Source organism: Ornithorhynchus anatinus, chromosome 10 (genome assembly GCF_004115215.2).
Source record: "Ornithorhynchus anatinus isolate Pmale09 chromosome 10, mOrnAna1.pri.v4, whole genome shotgun sequence".
Classification (NCBI taxonomy): Eukaryota; Metazoa; Chordata; class Mammalia; order Monotremata; family Ornithorhynchidae; genus Ornithorhynchus; species Ornithorhynchus anatinus.
Window position 1 is genome coordinate 1,154,402 of NC_041737.1, and position 15,830 is coordinate 1,170,231.

At 52.5% G+C, this 15,830-nt stretch overlaps 1 protein-coding gene across 1 annotated transcript; it reads right to left on the reverse strand.

Moving 5' to 3' along the window:
* Positions 1-4,795: 4,795 nt before the first annotated feature.
* NOA1 (nitric oxide associated 1) lies at positions 4,796-15,534 on the reverse strand. Its single transcript, XM_029073681.1, has 8 exons — positions 15,522-15,534; positions 12,827-13,882; positions 11,059-11,223; positions 10,225-10,433; positions 8,756-8,887; positions 7,681-7,797; positions 6,029-6,146; positions 4,796-5,489 (listed from the first exon to the last, which is right to left on the reverse strand). Exons 1-8 carry the CDS (start codon positions 15,532-15,534, stop codon positions 5,242-5,244), a joined length of 2,058 nt encoding a protein of 685 aa, XP_028929514.1. The 3' UTR covers positions 4,796-5,241.
* Positions 15,535-15,830: the final 296 nt, after the last annotated feature.

The window sequence follows — 15,830 nt, forward strand, 5'->3', positions numbered from 1 at the left end:
GGGTACTGAAAAGCAGAGAGGTAAAGTGACTCCCTTAGAAGCAGCAGTCAATGAAAAGCAGCATGGCCTAGTGGATAGAGCACGGGCCTGCGAGTCAGAAGGACCAGGGTTCTAATCCTGGCTTTACACCTTGTCTTTGTGACCTTGGGTAAGTCACTTCACTTCTCTGTGCCTCAGTTACCTCATCCGTAAAATGAGGATTAAGACTGTGAACCCCATGTGGGATAGGGACTGAGTCCAACTTGATTAGCTTGTATCTACCCCAGCACTTAGTACAGTGTCTGTGACATAGTAAGCGCTTAACAGATGCCATAAAAAAAAATCAATTGCATTTACTGAGCTGTGTTCTCCCCTTCTCCTACCTCGCCTCCCTGATTTTCTTCTATCACCCAACCTGAACGCTTCGCTCCTCTAATACTCACTGTAGCTCGATCTCATCTATCTCACCACTAACCCCTTGTCCACGTCTTGCTTCTGGCCTGGAACTCCCTCCCACTTCATATTCCACAGATGATCATTCTCCCCATCTTCAAAGACATCCTGAAATCACACCTCCTCTAAGAGGCCTTCCCTGGCTAAGCCCTTACTTCCCTTTTTCATCACCTTTTGGGTCAGCATCCCTTAAGGGCTTTGATTTTCACCCCATCCCCTGAATCCATAATTTATTTCAATGTCTTTCTCTCCCCTACCCCCCCCCCCCCCCCAACCCAACTTGGCCCGCTCCTCTCCCCTTACTAGTCTGCAAACTTCTTGTGGGGAGGAAACATTTCTACCTACTCTAGAAGCAGCATGGCCTAATGGAAGGAGCACAGGCTTGGGAGTCAGAGGACACTTAGTACAGTGCTCTGCACACAGTAAACAGTAAATACCACAATGAATGAATGAAGCACAGAGAAGTGAAGTGACTTGCCCACAGTCACACAGCTGACAAGTGGCAGAGCTGGGATTCGAACCCATGCCCTCTGACTCCAAAGCCTGGGCTCTTTCCACTGAGCCACGCTGCCCTGTGGGCAGGGAACATGCCTGCCTCTTCTGTTGTACTCTCCCGAGTGCAGTTCTCTGCACACAGTAAGTGCTCAATAAATATTGATTGATACAATAGAGTTAGTTGACATGGTTTCTGCCCTCAAGGAGCCTAGGGAGACAGATGGTAAGATCATTTGGAGAAAGAAGGAAGGAGGTTCATTCATTCATTCAATCATATTAATTGAGCGCTTACTGTACTAAGCACTTGGAATGTACAATTTGGCAACAGATAGAGACAATCCCTGCCCAACAATGGGCTCACAGTCTGAAAGGGGGAAACAGACAGCAGCAAAACATGAGGTGGCTATGTGTGTGAGTTCATTCTTAAGTAATAGGGACTGTAAGTTGATATCTACAGAGCTACTACAAGTGCTGAGGAGGCCCAGAAAAGCTGAAGTGGCATTTGGGGGACTTAGGGTAGGGAGATGAGCGATTAACCTGGGAAGGCCTCCTGGGGGAACTGTGATCTCCCAAGGGTTCTGAAGATGGGGGAGAGCTGGTATTTGTTGGAGGAGAGTGAAGAGATCTATGAGAGAAGTGGGTCCGTCTTAAGCGGGCCTGGGAGGTGAAAGGGAGGGAGGGAGCCAAGGGCTGTGACTGTTCTTGTTGGAATGCAGCTTTGGGGAGCACACAAAGGGCCAAGCTATTGCCAGACCCAGAAACAGAATGTTTTGGCCGGGAGAATGGTCATAAAAGAAAAAGTGTCGGTGGAGGGGGGGTGGGAGGAGGAGGAAGGAGGAGCAGGAGGAGGAAGAAGGAAGGGTCTAGGAGAGAAGAGCTGGTCCTCCGTGCTGTGGGTAGAGGGAAGCCCGGGGAGAAATGAGTCCAAAAGTAGGGCCCTAAAGCAGTGTGGGCTGCTTTACAGTGGGATGACCCAAGGGAAGTCAGGGGAACGTGCCAGGACCATCCACCAATCAGCCCATCAGTGAACCCTTACCCAGTGCTGGACACTGGACTAAGCCCTTGGGAGAGTGCAGCAGTAGCCAGGAACATAGTCCCTGCCCTCAAGGAGCATGCCTTCTAATGAGGGAGACAAGTGAAAATGATTTACAGGGATGACAGCCAGAGAAAGAGCAAGGATAAACAGGAAGCAGTCAGGAAAACACACCAGGACAAAACAGTTGAACAAATCGAACGTTCAGATAATTGCAGATATAATCTATCAACTAAAATCTGCATATGTACACCAGTGCTGAGGATAGGATTGAAGTTCACAGGTGATAAGGGTGGGTGTTGGGAATCAATCAGGGAGGGCTTTCTAAACTTCTTGGAAGCTCTTGGAAGCAGGTTGACTCTCTGAAAAGTAGGTAAGAGGGGATTCTGGGGGCAAGGGGAGAGGGAGAGAGGAGGGGAGAAAAGAGGGAAAGGGGGGAAAAGGAGGAAGGAATGGACAAGAAGAGGATGGTAGGAAAGGGAGAAAGGAGGCCGGGAGGGTGGAAGAGGAGACAAAGATGGAGGGAAGACTGGGCATACGGGGCGAGGAGGGTTGGGAGGAAGTGAGGAGAGGGCAGGAAGATAGGGAAAGGGACCGTGGAGAGAGGAAAAAAGGATGTCAGGGTTGGGAAGGATGCCAAAGAAGGAGGATGCTGAGAACAGTGACACCAGTTTACCTTTTGTGTTTGGGCCATAATCATCATCAATGGTACTTCCTAAGCACTTGGGTGTGCTGAGCACTGTAAGTGCCTGAAAGAGTACAGTACAACATAATGTCCCAGTAAAGCCCACAAAAGGGAGGGAAACTCAGCCAAGGCTGGGCTGGGAAGGAGCAGCTACGGGAACTTCTAAAATTACGACACTGGAGGGTTTTTATGTTTCCTGCTTCAATTTCTGCATCTGCGTGTGGCAATTGGTAGCATCCCCCTCCACTCTGGGGAATGTCTCCGGCAGCAACCTGACTACACAGCACACACGTACATACACCCATGTGCACATACATGCAGCACTCACCAGTACCCCCACACATCCGTGTGCATGCACACACACACACATACGTGTGCAGACCGGAGAGAGGGGAAAGGAGCTGCTCTTGGTGCTCCTGGCTAAGTGGAGCCAAGTGGGAACGCAGCCAGAGCAAATGTTCCGAGCTGCCACCTGAAACAACACGCCCCTGCTCGAAAACTTCGCCCTGGACGCACCCAGCACATCACCCTCCCGGGGTCCCTGCAGCTGGAAGCCAAGGAACAGCTCCATTTAGGAGAAAGTTTCCCAATCGTCAAAGGTGACAGAGAAGGCGAGTGAGAGAAAAAAAGGGAGAGAGTGAGTTCTGGGCTTTGCCTCCACCCACTGCCACTGTTACCATGGGAAGTAAAATGCCCAAACAAAAACAAAGTTTAGCTTTGGGAGGGTAGGGCCAAGGCTCTCCATGGTGACTGGTTCAGGTTAGCCCTCCAACAGCTGCTGGGAATTGTGGAGTGGGCAGGGCAACTCTGTTATATTCTAGTCTCCCAAGTGGTTAGTACAGTGTTGTGCACACACTAAGTGCTCAATAAATACCATGGAGGTTTTCCTCGTGGATTTCAGCTGGATTTAATAACTCATGGCCCCCTGTGACTGAGGGAGAGAAGACAAGTAGTTAGTAGAAGTAGGAGCAGCTGCAAGAAGCAGCATGACCTAGTGGAAAGAGCATGAGCCTGGGAGTCAAGAGGACCTGGGTTCTAATCCCAGCTCTGCCATGTATTTGCTGTATGACCTTGGGCAAGTCACTTCCCATCTCTGTGTCTCAGTTGCCTAGCTGTAAAATGGGGATAAAAATAATGACAGTATGTGTTAAATGCTTACTCTGTGCCAGGTACTGTACTAAGTGTTGGGATGGCTCAAGCCAATTGGGTTGGATATAGTCCCTGTCCCATGTGGAGGTCAGTCTCAATCCCTATTTTACAGACGAGGGAACTGAAGCACAGAGAAGTGAAATGACTTGCCCAAGGTCACACAATGGACAAGTGGTGGAGTTGGAATTAGAACCCACAACCTTCTCACTCCCAGGCCCGGGCTTTATCCTCTAGGATGCTGCTTCCCATCCTACCCTCTCCTGCTTAGACTGAACTCCATGTGGGACAGGGACTGTATCCAACCTGATTCATTCATTCAGTTGTATTTATTAAGCGCTTAGTGTGTGCCCAACACTGGACTCAGGGCTGGGGAAGAATGTATAGGTGGGAATTAGATGGGGTCCCTGGGCCTCAGGGCTCTTGCAACCTGAAAACAAAAAGGAGGAGATAGGACTGGTAACCCTAGGGAGTTTGGACTTAACACACTCTTTTGATAAGGAAACCTGGGACCCTTTCCCAGCTTGTGGTTCATCTCATTCTCTTTCACTGAGGCTTTGCAATTGCTCCCCCTTTTATTCCCTCCTCAGTAGCTTGCAGGCTTTAACTGTGAACCACACTCTAGCTACTTATCTGCCTTTTCCTCCTTTGGATAGTGACTGCTCCGTGGTCTGTGGCCCGGTCTTCCACACCTTCCCAGTTCTCTGCCCAGACTCCAGTTTGAGGGCCTCATGGCGGAATCAAAGAGGCTCCGCAGCAGCTGGGAGATAACCGCAGCAGATGGATCGGCCTGTGGCATGGGAACCAGCCACAGGGCGTTTCTTTTGGATCGGACCGGGCAGATCCCGATAGCAGGAGTCGCAGATCAAACAGTACAGTCAGGGAGGTCAACCTGTGTGGGTGCCGTGCGGAGGCCCTGTCAGTCACATACGGGTGGGCAGCCCACGCCGGGCCCCGGGGACAACAGTGCCCTGGCAAGGAACCTCTTCACATGCACACACACGTCAATTTTTAAAAACGGCATTTACTCTCACCGATTGCTGAAGCAAAGATGGTATCCACACGATATACTACATACAAATGTGGAGCGAGAAGGGCACCGAGGGGCCAACAAATATAGGAAAACCCCCAAAGGGGAATGTGAAAGAGGTGCATCTCCTCGGAACGCCCATTATGGCTGCCTTCGCCCTATAACTCTCACTACTGAAAACCCACATCCCTCCACTCTTCTCCCCAGGCCACCGACCCCTTGTTTGGGCAAGGTGGGATGGGGCGTTGGTAGGAACTGGGGAAGAGTCTAGGTAGGCAGATGCCTGCCAACCTCCCTGCATCAACGACTCGTTCAGTGCACGGCCAACAGACACCCCAAAGCCCGTCGACGACAGGGCCGAAGGGCTTCGAGGTTGGGGGAGACTCCAGGGCCGGTGCCTGCGACTGTGCTGGGGGTCAGCTAGACCAACCCTTCCGCGTGGAGGAGTTTCGAGTCTCTCTGAGGTCGGCTTCTGCGTGACTTCAGGTTGCTCACCAGGGCCGGAGGCTTCTTGGTCTTATAAGCGACGCTCTTCTTGATCCGTTCGCCTTTGAGATTGACGATGTGGGGCAGCAGGGGAGGCTGGCGCACCGTCAAAGCACAGCCCCCGGGAACGTGGCCACGGAGTTGCAGCGGCCCCAGCTCCTGAACTGTTATGGCCACCCAACCTGCACAATAATAATCATCATTATGGTACCTGTTAAGGACTTATTGAATACCAAGTACTGTTCTAAGTGTTGAGGTAGATACAAACCATCAGGATGGACACAGTTCCTGTCCCACACGGGGCTCACACTCTTATTCATCCTTTTACGGATGAGGGAACTGAGGCTCAGAGAAGTTAAGTGACCCACTCAAGTGTCACAGAGCAGACATGTGGGGGAGCTGGGATTAGAACCCAGGTCCTTTTGACTCCCAGTCCTGTGCTCGATCCACTAAGTCACGTTGCTTCTAGGTTGTGTCAGTAGGATGGACGATGTAGCCGAGCTGCCGACTTGTCAGTGGCCAGTCCGGGCCCCGCCCCACCCAGAACCACCCCGGAATGTCTGGGACAGCAGTGGTTCCGGGTAACCCGGGCAAAACTGCCCCATGGCTCCATACCGTCCTTCTGGATTCTTGGGCCTGGTCCAGTTGGCACCAGCCATTGCTTCCGCCCAGAAAAACCCTGGCAAACTCAAGCCTCAAGGCAGAGCCCGGGCGGAATTACCGGCAGAGGACAGCTTAATGTCGGCCACAGCTTCCTGGAGCACGTTCCCTTCCAGTGTGAGATCCTGGGGGATGAGAGGCGGGAACTCCGACATGCGCTCTGTCCCGCCCATAGGTACCTGTTGTTGAAACAAGGCGCAAAGGCTCACAACTTCACACTCCTTTGGCAGGAAGCAGAGTCACGAAAGGATTTTATTGAGCAAGAAACTCCACCGTGGAAACATTTTAGCATTCTGTAATGCACAGAAAACATTCTCACGCAATCTCTTATACTCTATGCACTGAGAACAGATCCACTTTTTCTTCCTCGCACCTGCAAATTATCTTGGTGTCTCTCTCTTCCATTAGACCATAAAACCCTTCAGGGTAAACTACAGACTCTACTCTCCCAAGCACTTAGTAAAGTGCTTTGCGCAGCATAGGTTCTCAAGCAATACTATTGATTGACTGACTGAAATGAACACACCAGAAGTGCCCCGTGCTGCGTTTCCTTATGAAGTACCACGTCTCGGATGGAAGTCCGGCTTAGCCTACACAAAGTGCAGACGAGAGGGGAGCCGAGGAGCTGAAGCCTAGGCATTTTTTCTCTCGTTGAATAACCGAACCTGCCAAGAGCAGAATTAGAAGCCAAAGGCTCAGATTCAGCTAAGGTCAATATTTCAGGGGACAAAGAGTATGAAGAAGCTAAGGAAAACGGCAGTGATCCCCAAGTAAGGTTTTTCCAAGCTGATCGCACAAGCGTCTGGGCTTGGCTGCACTTTCTTCACACTAGCTGCTGGGCACTTTTCTCCTTATTTAACCAAGTCACTTAGCTCCCAAGCACTTAGCACAGTGCTCTGCCAATCGACCAGTTGATCAATGGTATTTATTGAGCGCTTACTGTGTGCAGAGCACTGGACTGAGCAGTTGGGAGCATGCAATATGATGGAGTTGGTAGACACAATCTCTGCCCCCAAGGAGCCTACAACCAAAAAGGGTGACAGACATTAAAAATAAGTGACCTACAGGGAGACTGAGTAGAGTAAGCACGTTCTGTGGGGCTGAGGGTGGGATGAATAGCTAGTATTTAAGGAAGTACTCAATAGATACTACCGCTTGACTGCATCCTCCATGTATATGGGGTCCCTGAGGCTACCTTAAGGTTGCCTCACTTTTAATTACAAGCTGACTGAGCCAAACTATGACCGTTCCTTGTGGGCTCCAGATCGTGTGGCGTCATTACTCTGTACTTCCAAAGCACCTTGTGTGGTGCAACCAGGGGGTGCCAAATAAACACCATTACTACCACAATTTCCCTCTCACAGAAAATCAAATCAACCAATCAATGATATTAATTGAGTACTAAGGGCAGAGCACTTGGGAGAGTTCACTCCAACAGAGTTGGCAGACATGTTCCCTGCCCACAAAAAGCTTACAGTCTAGAGGGAGCTCTAGAATGTACTAAGCCCTTAGGACATTTAAAGGAGCAGGACCCCTGTCCAAAGGTGAGAACTGGGCCGACTTAGCGCCCAGGAAATGCTTCTTGTGTCTGCCCTCTCACAAAGCTTCACTGGCCCAGCCACACCAACAGCGATCAAGGCCTGGCGTGAAGGTCTACAGTGATAGGGACATCTGTGCTCACACACATGATCACGTATGTAGGAGACGCCTCACCTGTAGCAATGCTTGGCCTGCGTGCTTCTGATAGATAGCATCTGCTTTCTCCACCGTAGTTATGTGGACCGGCAGCAAGTTGGAAGCCATCACCGAAAACCAAGCTGACTTACTTCCCTGATGCGAGGGGCAATAAGATATGAAGTTATTTCCCCAAATGGAACCCAATCAATCAAAGGTATTTTTTGAGCACTTACTATGTGTAGAGCATTGTAATAATAATAATAGCGGTATTTATTAAGTGCTTTCTGTGTGCCAGAGACTGTACTATGCGCTGGGGTGGATACAAGCAAATAGGGTTGGACACGGTCCCTGTCCCACTTGGGGCTCAGTCTCAATCCCCATTTTTCAGATGAGGAAACTGAGGCCCAGAGAAATGAAGTGACTTTGCCCAAGGTCACACAAGTGGCAAGTAGTGTAGCCAGGACTAGAACCCAGGTCCTCTGACTCCCTGGCCTGTGCTTTTTCCACTATGCCACACTGCTGACTGGCAAAAGGGATTAACATAACATTTCCCTGGTCCATTTGAGCAATTTTTTTTAGGATTTCCTACTATCCCTCTTCCCCACCAACTTTAATTCTCTTTAAAAAAAATAAATCACACTTTAGTGAAAACTGATTCTTTGCATGGTCTGGTGGAAAGAGAATGTGGCTGGGAGTCAGGAGAGATGGATTCTAGTCATGGCTCCACTACTGGCCTGCCATTTGATTGTGGGCAGGTTATTTAACCTCTCTGGACCTCAGGTTCCCCTTCTGTAAAATGGGTTTAAGGTAGATTGGGAACCCTGTGTGGGATAGGGATTGGGTCCAATCCTAATTATCTGGGATTTACCCCATTATTAAAATTATTTAGCAGCATCCTGACTGCAATGTTGTTGTCAGATCAAAATGCTAAAACATATCCAAGCTAGTTTGGATAAGTGGGTGAAAAAAAAAAATTGAGAAACGTAGAGGTCTGGGACCAGATCTTTTCTGGAAGCCATTTTGTATGCTGATAAGAAAACTGTCATTTCAGAAATCAGAAAATGCAAACCACTGGAAGAATCAGGCTTTTCAAGAGACAGGGCTTACTTACCTGCAGATAATCTATGCGACCCAAAGCTCCCAAAAACAGAACCATTCCGGGCTTAAGCATATAGGTTCTTGGGATAATGGAATGCGTTGGCAAGACGAGCTTTACTTCCTTATCTGTCAGCAGATTCAAGACCTGTAAAATAAACAGGACAGAGCTAAGTTGGCACCCCATCCCCAGTGACACAGCAAGGCTAGACTGTGGGAGCCTTGTGGGACGGGGGAACCGTGTCTGAGCTGATCACTGAGAAGCTACCCCAGCACTCAGCACATCACCTAGTAAGTGCTCTACGGATATCGCTGCCATCGTGAAGACTATCAATCCGCTCATGTGCACAGCTAATCTAGCCTCTTTTTTTTTAAAATGATATTTGCTAAGGGCTTACTATGTGCCAAGCACTGTGGTAGGTACACGATAATCATGTTGGGCACAGTCCCTGTCCCACATAGGGCTCAGGGTCTTACTCTCCATTATACAGATATTATACCTGAGGCATAGAGAAGTTAAATGACTTGCCCAAGATCACACAGAAGACAAGTAGCAGGGCTGGGAATAAAATTTGGATCCTCTGAGTCCCAAGCCCATGCTCTTTCCATTGGGCCAAGCTGCCTCTTGGCAGAACTCCTCGCCAACCTCCCTGCCTCCCGTCTCTCCCCACTCCAACCAATACTTCACTAGGCTGCCTGGATCATTTCTCTACAAAAATGCTCAAGACATGTTTCCCCACTCCTCAAGAACACCCAATGGTTGCCCATCCAACTTCGCAAGAAGCAGAAACTCCTCACCATTGGCTTTTAAGCAGTCCATCACCTTGCCTTGCTACTCTAACTACATCCCAGCCTGCACAGTTTGCTCCTCTAATGCTAACCTTCTCACTGAACCTTGATCTCATCTATCTCACCGCTGACCTCTTGCCCATGCCCTGCCTGTGGCCCAGAACACCCTCCCTCCTCCTCTGACAATTTACTCTGCCCCCTTCAAAGCCTTATTGAAGGCACATCTCCAGCGGGCCTTCCCTGACTAAGCCCTCCTTTACTTTTTTCCCCACTCTCTTCTGGGTCGCCCTGACTTGCTCCCTCTATCCATTCCCCCTCCCAGACCCGGAGCAAACTTGTAATTTATTTATATTCATGTCTGCCTCCAACTGTAGACAGGGAATGTGTGTTTATTGTTATATTGTACTCTCTCAAGCGCTTAGTACAGTGCTCTGCACACAGTAAACATGATTGACTGACCGACTGAATACTTATTAATCACGAATTAATAAGCTGTCTATTTTTCTAAATTAACCCTTGGGGGTGCCCAATATAAATGGAAGGACAGGGCTCTTTTTCCAAACCTTGAAATCTCTAGGCAATTTTTCCTAAATTTGTTCTGCCTTAGTATAACTGCGGGGAAGGGGAAGAGGATGCCAGGGATTAGGGGAGGAGATCGGGACAGCCGATCATTCCTTAACAAAACAAAGCCCATACACAGTTCTCTTTCATAATCCCGGGGGTGTCATAAAACCAGTGAGCATCTTTCACGTCTTGAGGGGTCAGTTCCACTCTGTCTGCAGGGGGCTTGGGCTCTGTCACTCCTGGCTCCATGCTAAAGGCGAGGCTGTCCGCATCAAATTCAAAGACCTCAGCATTGTTTTGGATTTGCTTTTGTGAATAATGGAACGTTTTTCCAACTCTTCCTAGAATAAGAGAACAGCCAAGTGAAATGAATGAGTTTATCATAAACAAGTCATTAATTAGTTACTGAGTCCACAAAAACCAGGAGTGATTGATTAGGGAGGCAGTGTAGCTAAGTGGAAAGAGCATGGACAAGGGCTGGGGAGGTCAGGAGGCCTGGGTTCTAGTCCCAGCTCTGCCCCTGGCTTGGTGTATGGTCTTGGGCATTTCGCTTAACCTCTCTGGGCCTTAGTTTGCTAACCTGCCTGTAAAATGGAGATACTGCTCTAAACCCTGGAGTACCACATCAGTTGCTGAGCCCCTTGTGGCACTGATCTGATGATTATGTACCTCCCCAAGACTAGCATAGTGCTTTGACACACAATAAGTACTTAATATACCAGTAACAATAATACAATATGAAAAAGGACAGCAAGGCCACTGAAGCTTGGCTAAGCGTGGCATTTCAATCTTTTCTCTGTTTTACCTCTCCAGCATGTTGAAAGGAGGCCTCGATCAAGTCACCCTTCAACACCTGGGCATCGTAATTTGCCCAGTCAATAAAAAGATGGAAAATGGGACCCTGACTTCATAATCAAGAATTTTATGACAAACCCATTAACATGACTCCCCAAAGAAACTACTTACCTACTAAGTAGCCACATTTCTTAAGGTGATTGAGATGCTTTTGCTCCTGCTTACTAAGGTCTTCTTCAGCTTTAGCCGCATCTTCTTTGAGTCTCTTATGCCTTTTGAACATCCGGTAAGGAGTGGGGTTGCTAATGGGGAACTTCAGAAGGTTTAAGGTAGTACCTATAAGTGGAGAACACACACCTGAGTTTTTGAAACAAAGTTGCAGGCCCAAACCAATCAGAAGCATTTAGGGTCTGTGGGCACTATGGGCAGGCCACCCTGGAGGCCTAATGGAAAGACACGGGCCTGGGAATGAGGAAACCTGAGTTCTGATCCTGGCTTTGCCACTTGCCTGCTGGGCATCTTTGGGCAAGTCACTTAACCTCTCTGTGCCTCATATTCCTCACTGCAAAATGGGGACCACATAGCTGTTCTCCCACTCAGACTGTGAGCCTCAGGAGGGACAGGGCCCTGACTCATCTGACCGTGTTGACTCTACTGCAGGATTTAGCACAGTCCTGGGCACACTGTAAGTACTTAAATACCACCTGTATAATTACCATTGCTGTTTGCTGAGCGATTGGGAGGTGCAACGCACTGCACTTATCAATCAATCCTATTTACTAAGCTCTTACTTTTTTATGATATTTGTTAAGCACTTACTATGTGCCAGGCACTGTTCTAAGAACTGGGGTAGATACGTGCCTTTCATTCATTTATTCAGGTCGGACTTCTCAATGAATGTCTCACATGGGGCTCACGGTCTTAACGGAGGCCCAGAGAAGTGAAGTGAGTTGCCCAAGGTCACGCAGCAGACAACTGGAGAAGCTGGGATTAGAACCTTCTGATTCCCAAGCTGTGCTCTATCCACTAGGCCGTGATGAGTCCCACGCTGCTTCCTGTGTGCAGAGCACTGTACTAAGGGCTTACGAGGGTATTAGAGAAGCAGCATGGCTTAGTGGAAAGAGCCCGGGCTTGGGCGTCAGAGGACGTGGGTTCTAATCCCGGCTCCGCCACTTGTCTGCTGTGTGACCTTGGGCAAGTTATTTCACTTTCTCTATTCCTCAGTTACCTCACCTGTAAAATGGGGATTAAGACTGTGATGAGCTGATGGGATGAGCCCCATGTGGGACAAGCCGATTACCTTATATCCACCCCAGGGCTTAGAACAGTGCTTGGCATATAGTAAGCGCTTAACAAATACCATTATTATTATTACTAGTATACTAGACTTGGCAGGTACGTTCCCTGCCCACCACGGGCTTACAGTCTAGATGGCTGTAGAGTCTCTGGCGTGTCCATCTTGGAGGGTGTGGGGCCTCTCTGGGCTCGTGACCTCCTTGCCTCCTGCCACCGCTCGTCTGGCCAGGGGGAGATGGTGGGCCGACTCGCCTGGCCAGGAGGTGATGGTAGCTCGCTCACCTGGACAGAGGGAGATGGCAGCCTGCTCACCAGGCCAGGGGGAGATGGTGGCCTGCTCTCCTGGCTGGTGGAGACGGTGGCCCGCTCACCTGGCCAGGGGGAGACGGTGGCCCTTTCACCCGATCGGGGGGGACGGTGGCCCTTTCGCCTGTCCAGGGGGAGACGGTGGCCCTTTCGCCTGTCCAGGAGGAGACGGTGGCCCACTCGCCTGTCCAGGAGGAGACGGTGGCCCTTTTCCTGGCTAGGGAGAGACGGTGGCCCGCTCGCCTGTCCAGGAGGAGACGGTGGCCCTTTTATTTACCTGGCTAGGGAGAGACGGCGGCCCTTTCACCTGGCTAGGGAGAGACGGTGGCCCGCTCACCTGGCCAGGGGGAGATGGTGGCCCGGTCGATGGCCTCGGCGCCTTTGGCGGTGCAGTAGTCGGACTGCAGGAGGGTGTTGAAGAGGGTCGACTTGCCGGCGTTGGTGGCCCCGACCAGGTAGACGTCTCCCCGGTAGCGCCAGGACCGCTGCAGCGTGGAGATCAGCTCCTCCACCCCGTAGCCCGTCTTGGCGCTGATGAGCAGCACGTCCGGGAGCTTGGGCTTGGAGCCCGACCCCGACCCCGACCCCGACCCCGTCCCCAGCCCGGCCCGGGCGCACTCGGCCCCCAGCCGGTCCCGGAGGCGGCGCAGGTAGCCGGCCGAGTCCCCGGGCAGCAGGTCCACCTTGTTGCCCAGCACGAGCAGCCGCCGGGGGCCCAGCAGCTTGGGCAGGCCGGGCAGGAAGGCGTCGGGCAGGTCGAGGAGGTCGGCCACGTAGAGCAGCAGGGCCGGGCCGGGCCGGCGGAGCGCGTCGCTCAGCAGCTGTCGGTGGTGGCCGGGGGGCAGCCGGACTCGCAGCGCCCGCCGGTGATGCACCAGCAGCCAGCAGCGCCGGCACACCAACCGCCCCGGCCCCGGCCCCGGCCCCGGCCCCGGCCCCGGCCCCGGCCCGTCCTCCGCCTCCAGCCCCGGGCCCGGCCCGTCCTCCGCCTCCAGCCCCTCGTACTTGGCGGCGGGCAGGTAGCCGGGCCCGCCGGGGTCCCCGCACTGCAGCTCCGCGCCGCAGCCCGAGCAGTGCACGCCGCTGGCAGGACCCCCCGGCTCCCCCGGACCCCCGGACCCCCGGGCCTCGGCCTCCCAACGCCGCTCCTGCAGCCGCCGCCTCCTCTCCTCCCGCTCCCGCTCCCGCTCCCGCTCCTGCTCCCGCAGCCGCCGCCGCAGCCGCTCCTCGAACTCGGGCCCCGGCTCGGGCTCCGGCTCATACTCGGGAAAGACGAAGGGCTCCTCCGGCACGGCTCCCTCCGGGGCCAAGCTCGCCGCCCAGCTCCGGCCCGCCCCGGGCCCCCCACCGAGGCCCGAGCCGGAGGCCCAGGCGGAGGCGGAGGCCAGGCGGAGGCGGAGGCGGGGCGGCCGGGCCGGCCACCGCCAGCCCCAGGGCGGCCTCGGGATCCGCGGCAGCAACAGCAGCAGGCGGCGCGGGAGCATGCGGGGAAAGGCCCCGGCCTCCCGGGAGCAGGAGCAGGAGCAGGAGCAGGAGGAGGAGCAGGAGGAGGAGGGGCAGGAGGAAGCAGGAGGAGGAGGAGGGGAGAGGAGGAGGAGCAAGAGGGAGAAGAGGAGGAGCAGGAGGAAGAAGGAGGAACAGGAGGAGGAGGAGGGGAGAAGAGGACGAGCAAGAGGGAGAAGAGGACGAGCAGGAGGAAGAAGAGAAGGAGGAGGAGCAAGAGGGGGAAGAGGAGCAGGAGGAAGAAGAGAAGGAGGAACAGGAGGAACAGGAGGAGGAGGAGGGGAGAAGAGGAGGAGCAAGAGGGAGAAGAAGAGGAGCAGGAGGAAGAAGAGAAGGAGGAACAGGAGGAGGAGGAGGGGAGAAGAGGAGGAGCAGGAGAAGAGGAGGAGCAGGAGGAAGAAGAGGAGGAACAGGAGGAGGAGCAGGGGAAAGAAGAGGATCAGGAGCAGAAGAATGAGGAGGAGGAGGAGGAGCGTAGGGCGGGTGACGAGCAGGGCCTTGGCCTCGGCCACCGGGGACAGCCGAGAGGGTGACTTCCGGGCCAGCCAGGAGGGCTACATCCGGGCCACCAACGCGGCCTCCCTCTCTCCTTCCCTCCCTGCGGGCCCCTGTCAGAGCCCACCCCAGACCCCCGGGCCCTCACTTACCCCAGAGGGGGCATTAGGAATCTGGGCCCCAAGTGGCACGGAGACTTTTTCCAACCTGACCAGCGTGTAATAATTATAATTAAGCGCTTACAATGCGGCAGACACTGAACTAAGCGCCGGGGCGGATACAGACATCGCGTTGGACACAGTCCCCGTCTCACGTGACGCTCCTTGGCCCATTTTACAGAGGCAACGGAGGCCCGGAGAAGTGAAGGGAGTTGCCCGAGATCACACAGCGGACAAGTGGCAGAGCTGGGATTAGAAGTCATGACCTCTCGGCTCCCAGGCCCGTGCTCTGTCCACTGTGCCATGCTGCTTCTCTGCCTACCCCAGTGTTTAGTACAGTGCCGGGCACATAGGAAGTGCTTAAACACCATAAAAAATAAAACAAACAGCCCTGGGGCTGAAGCCTTAGTTTCTCCAACTGAGCTCAAAGGGGTCCGGGATAATTTGGAGGGCTAGGGCGGATCCGGGTGCTATTCATAGCGGGAGGGACAATGCCTCTCCCTCCTTCAAAGCCCTATAGAAGGCACATCTCCTCCAAGAGGCCCTCCCTGACTAAGCCCTCTTTTCATTGTCTTCAATTCCCTTCTGTGTCGCCCTGAATCACAGCCTTTATTAATCCCCTCTCCCAGCCCCACCAGCACTTAAGTACATATCTATAATTTCTTTATATATTAATGCCTGCCACCCTCTCTGGAGTGTAAGCTCGTTGTGGGCAGGGAATATGTGTTATATTGTTATAGCGTACTTTCCCACAGTAGGCAAGTGGCAGAGCAGAGATTAGAACCCAGGTCTTTCCACTACAACTCAACCAACACACTTCAGTCCACTAACACCAACCTACCATTGTACCTGGATCTCATCTGTCTCACCACCAACCCCTTGACCACATCTTTCCCCTGACACAGAACTCCCAGCCCCTTCATATCTGACAGACCACCACTCTCCCCATCTTCAAAGCCTTATTAAAATCACCTCCAAGAAAACTTCCTTGATTATCCTCTCATTCCTCATTCTATTGGCCCTCCTTTCCGCAACGCCTATGCAGTTTGTTCTGTTCCTAATCATACTTGGTCCAAGTGGCCTTCCCAGACTAAGCCCTCATTTCCCTTCCTCCCTCTTCCTTCTGCATTGTCCTTGTACTTGGATTTGTACCCTATATTCACCCCACCCTCAGCCCCACAGCAC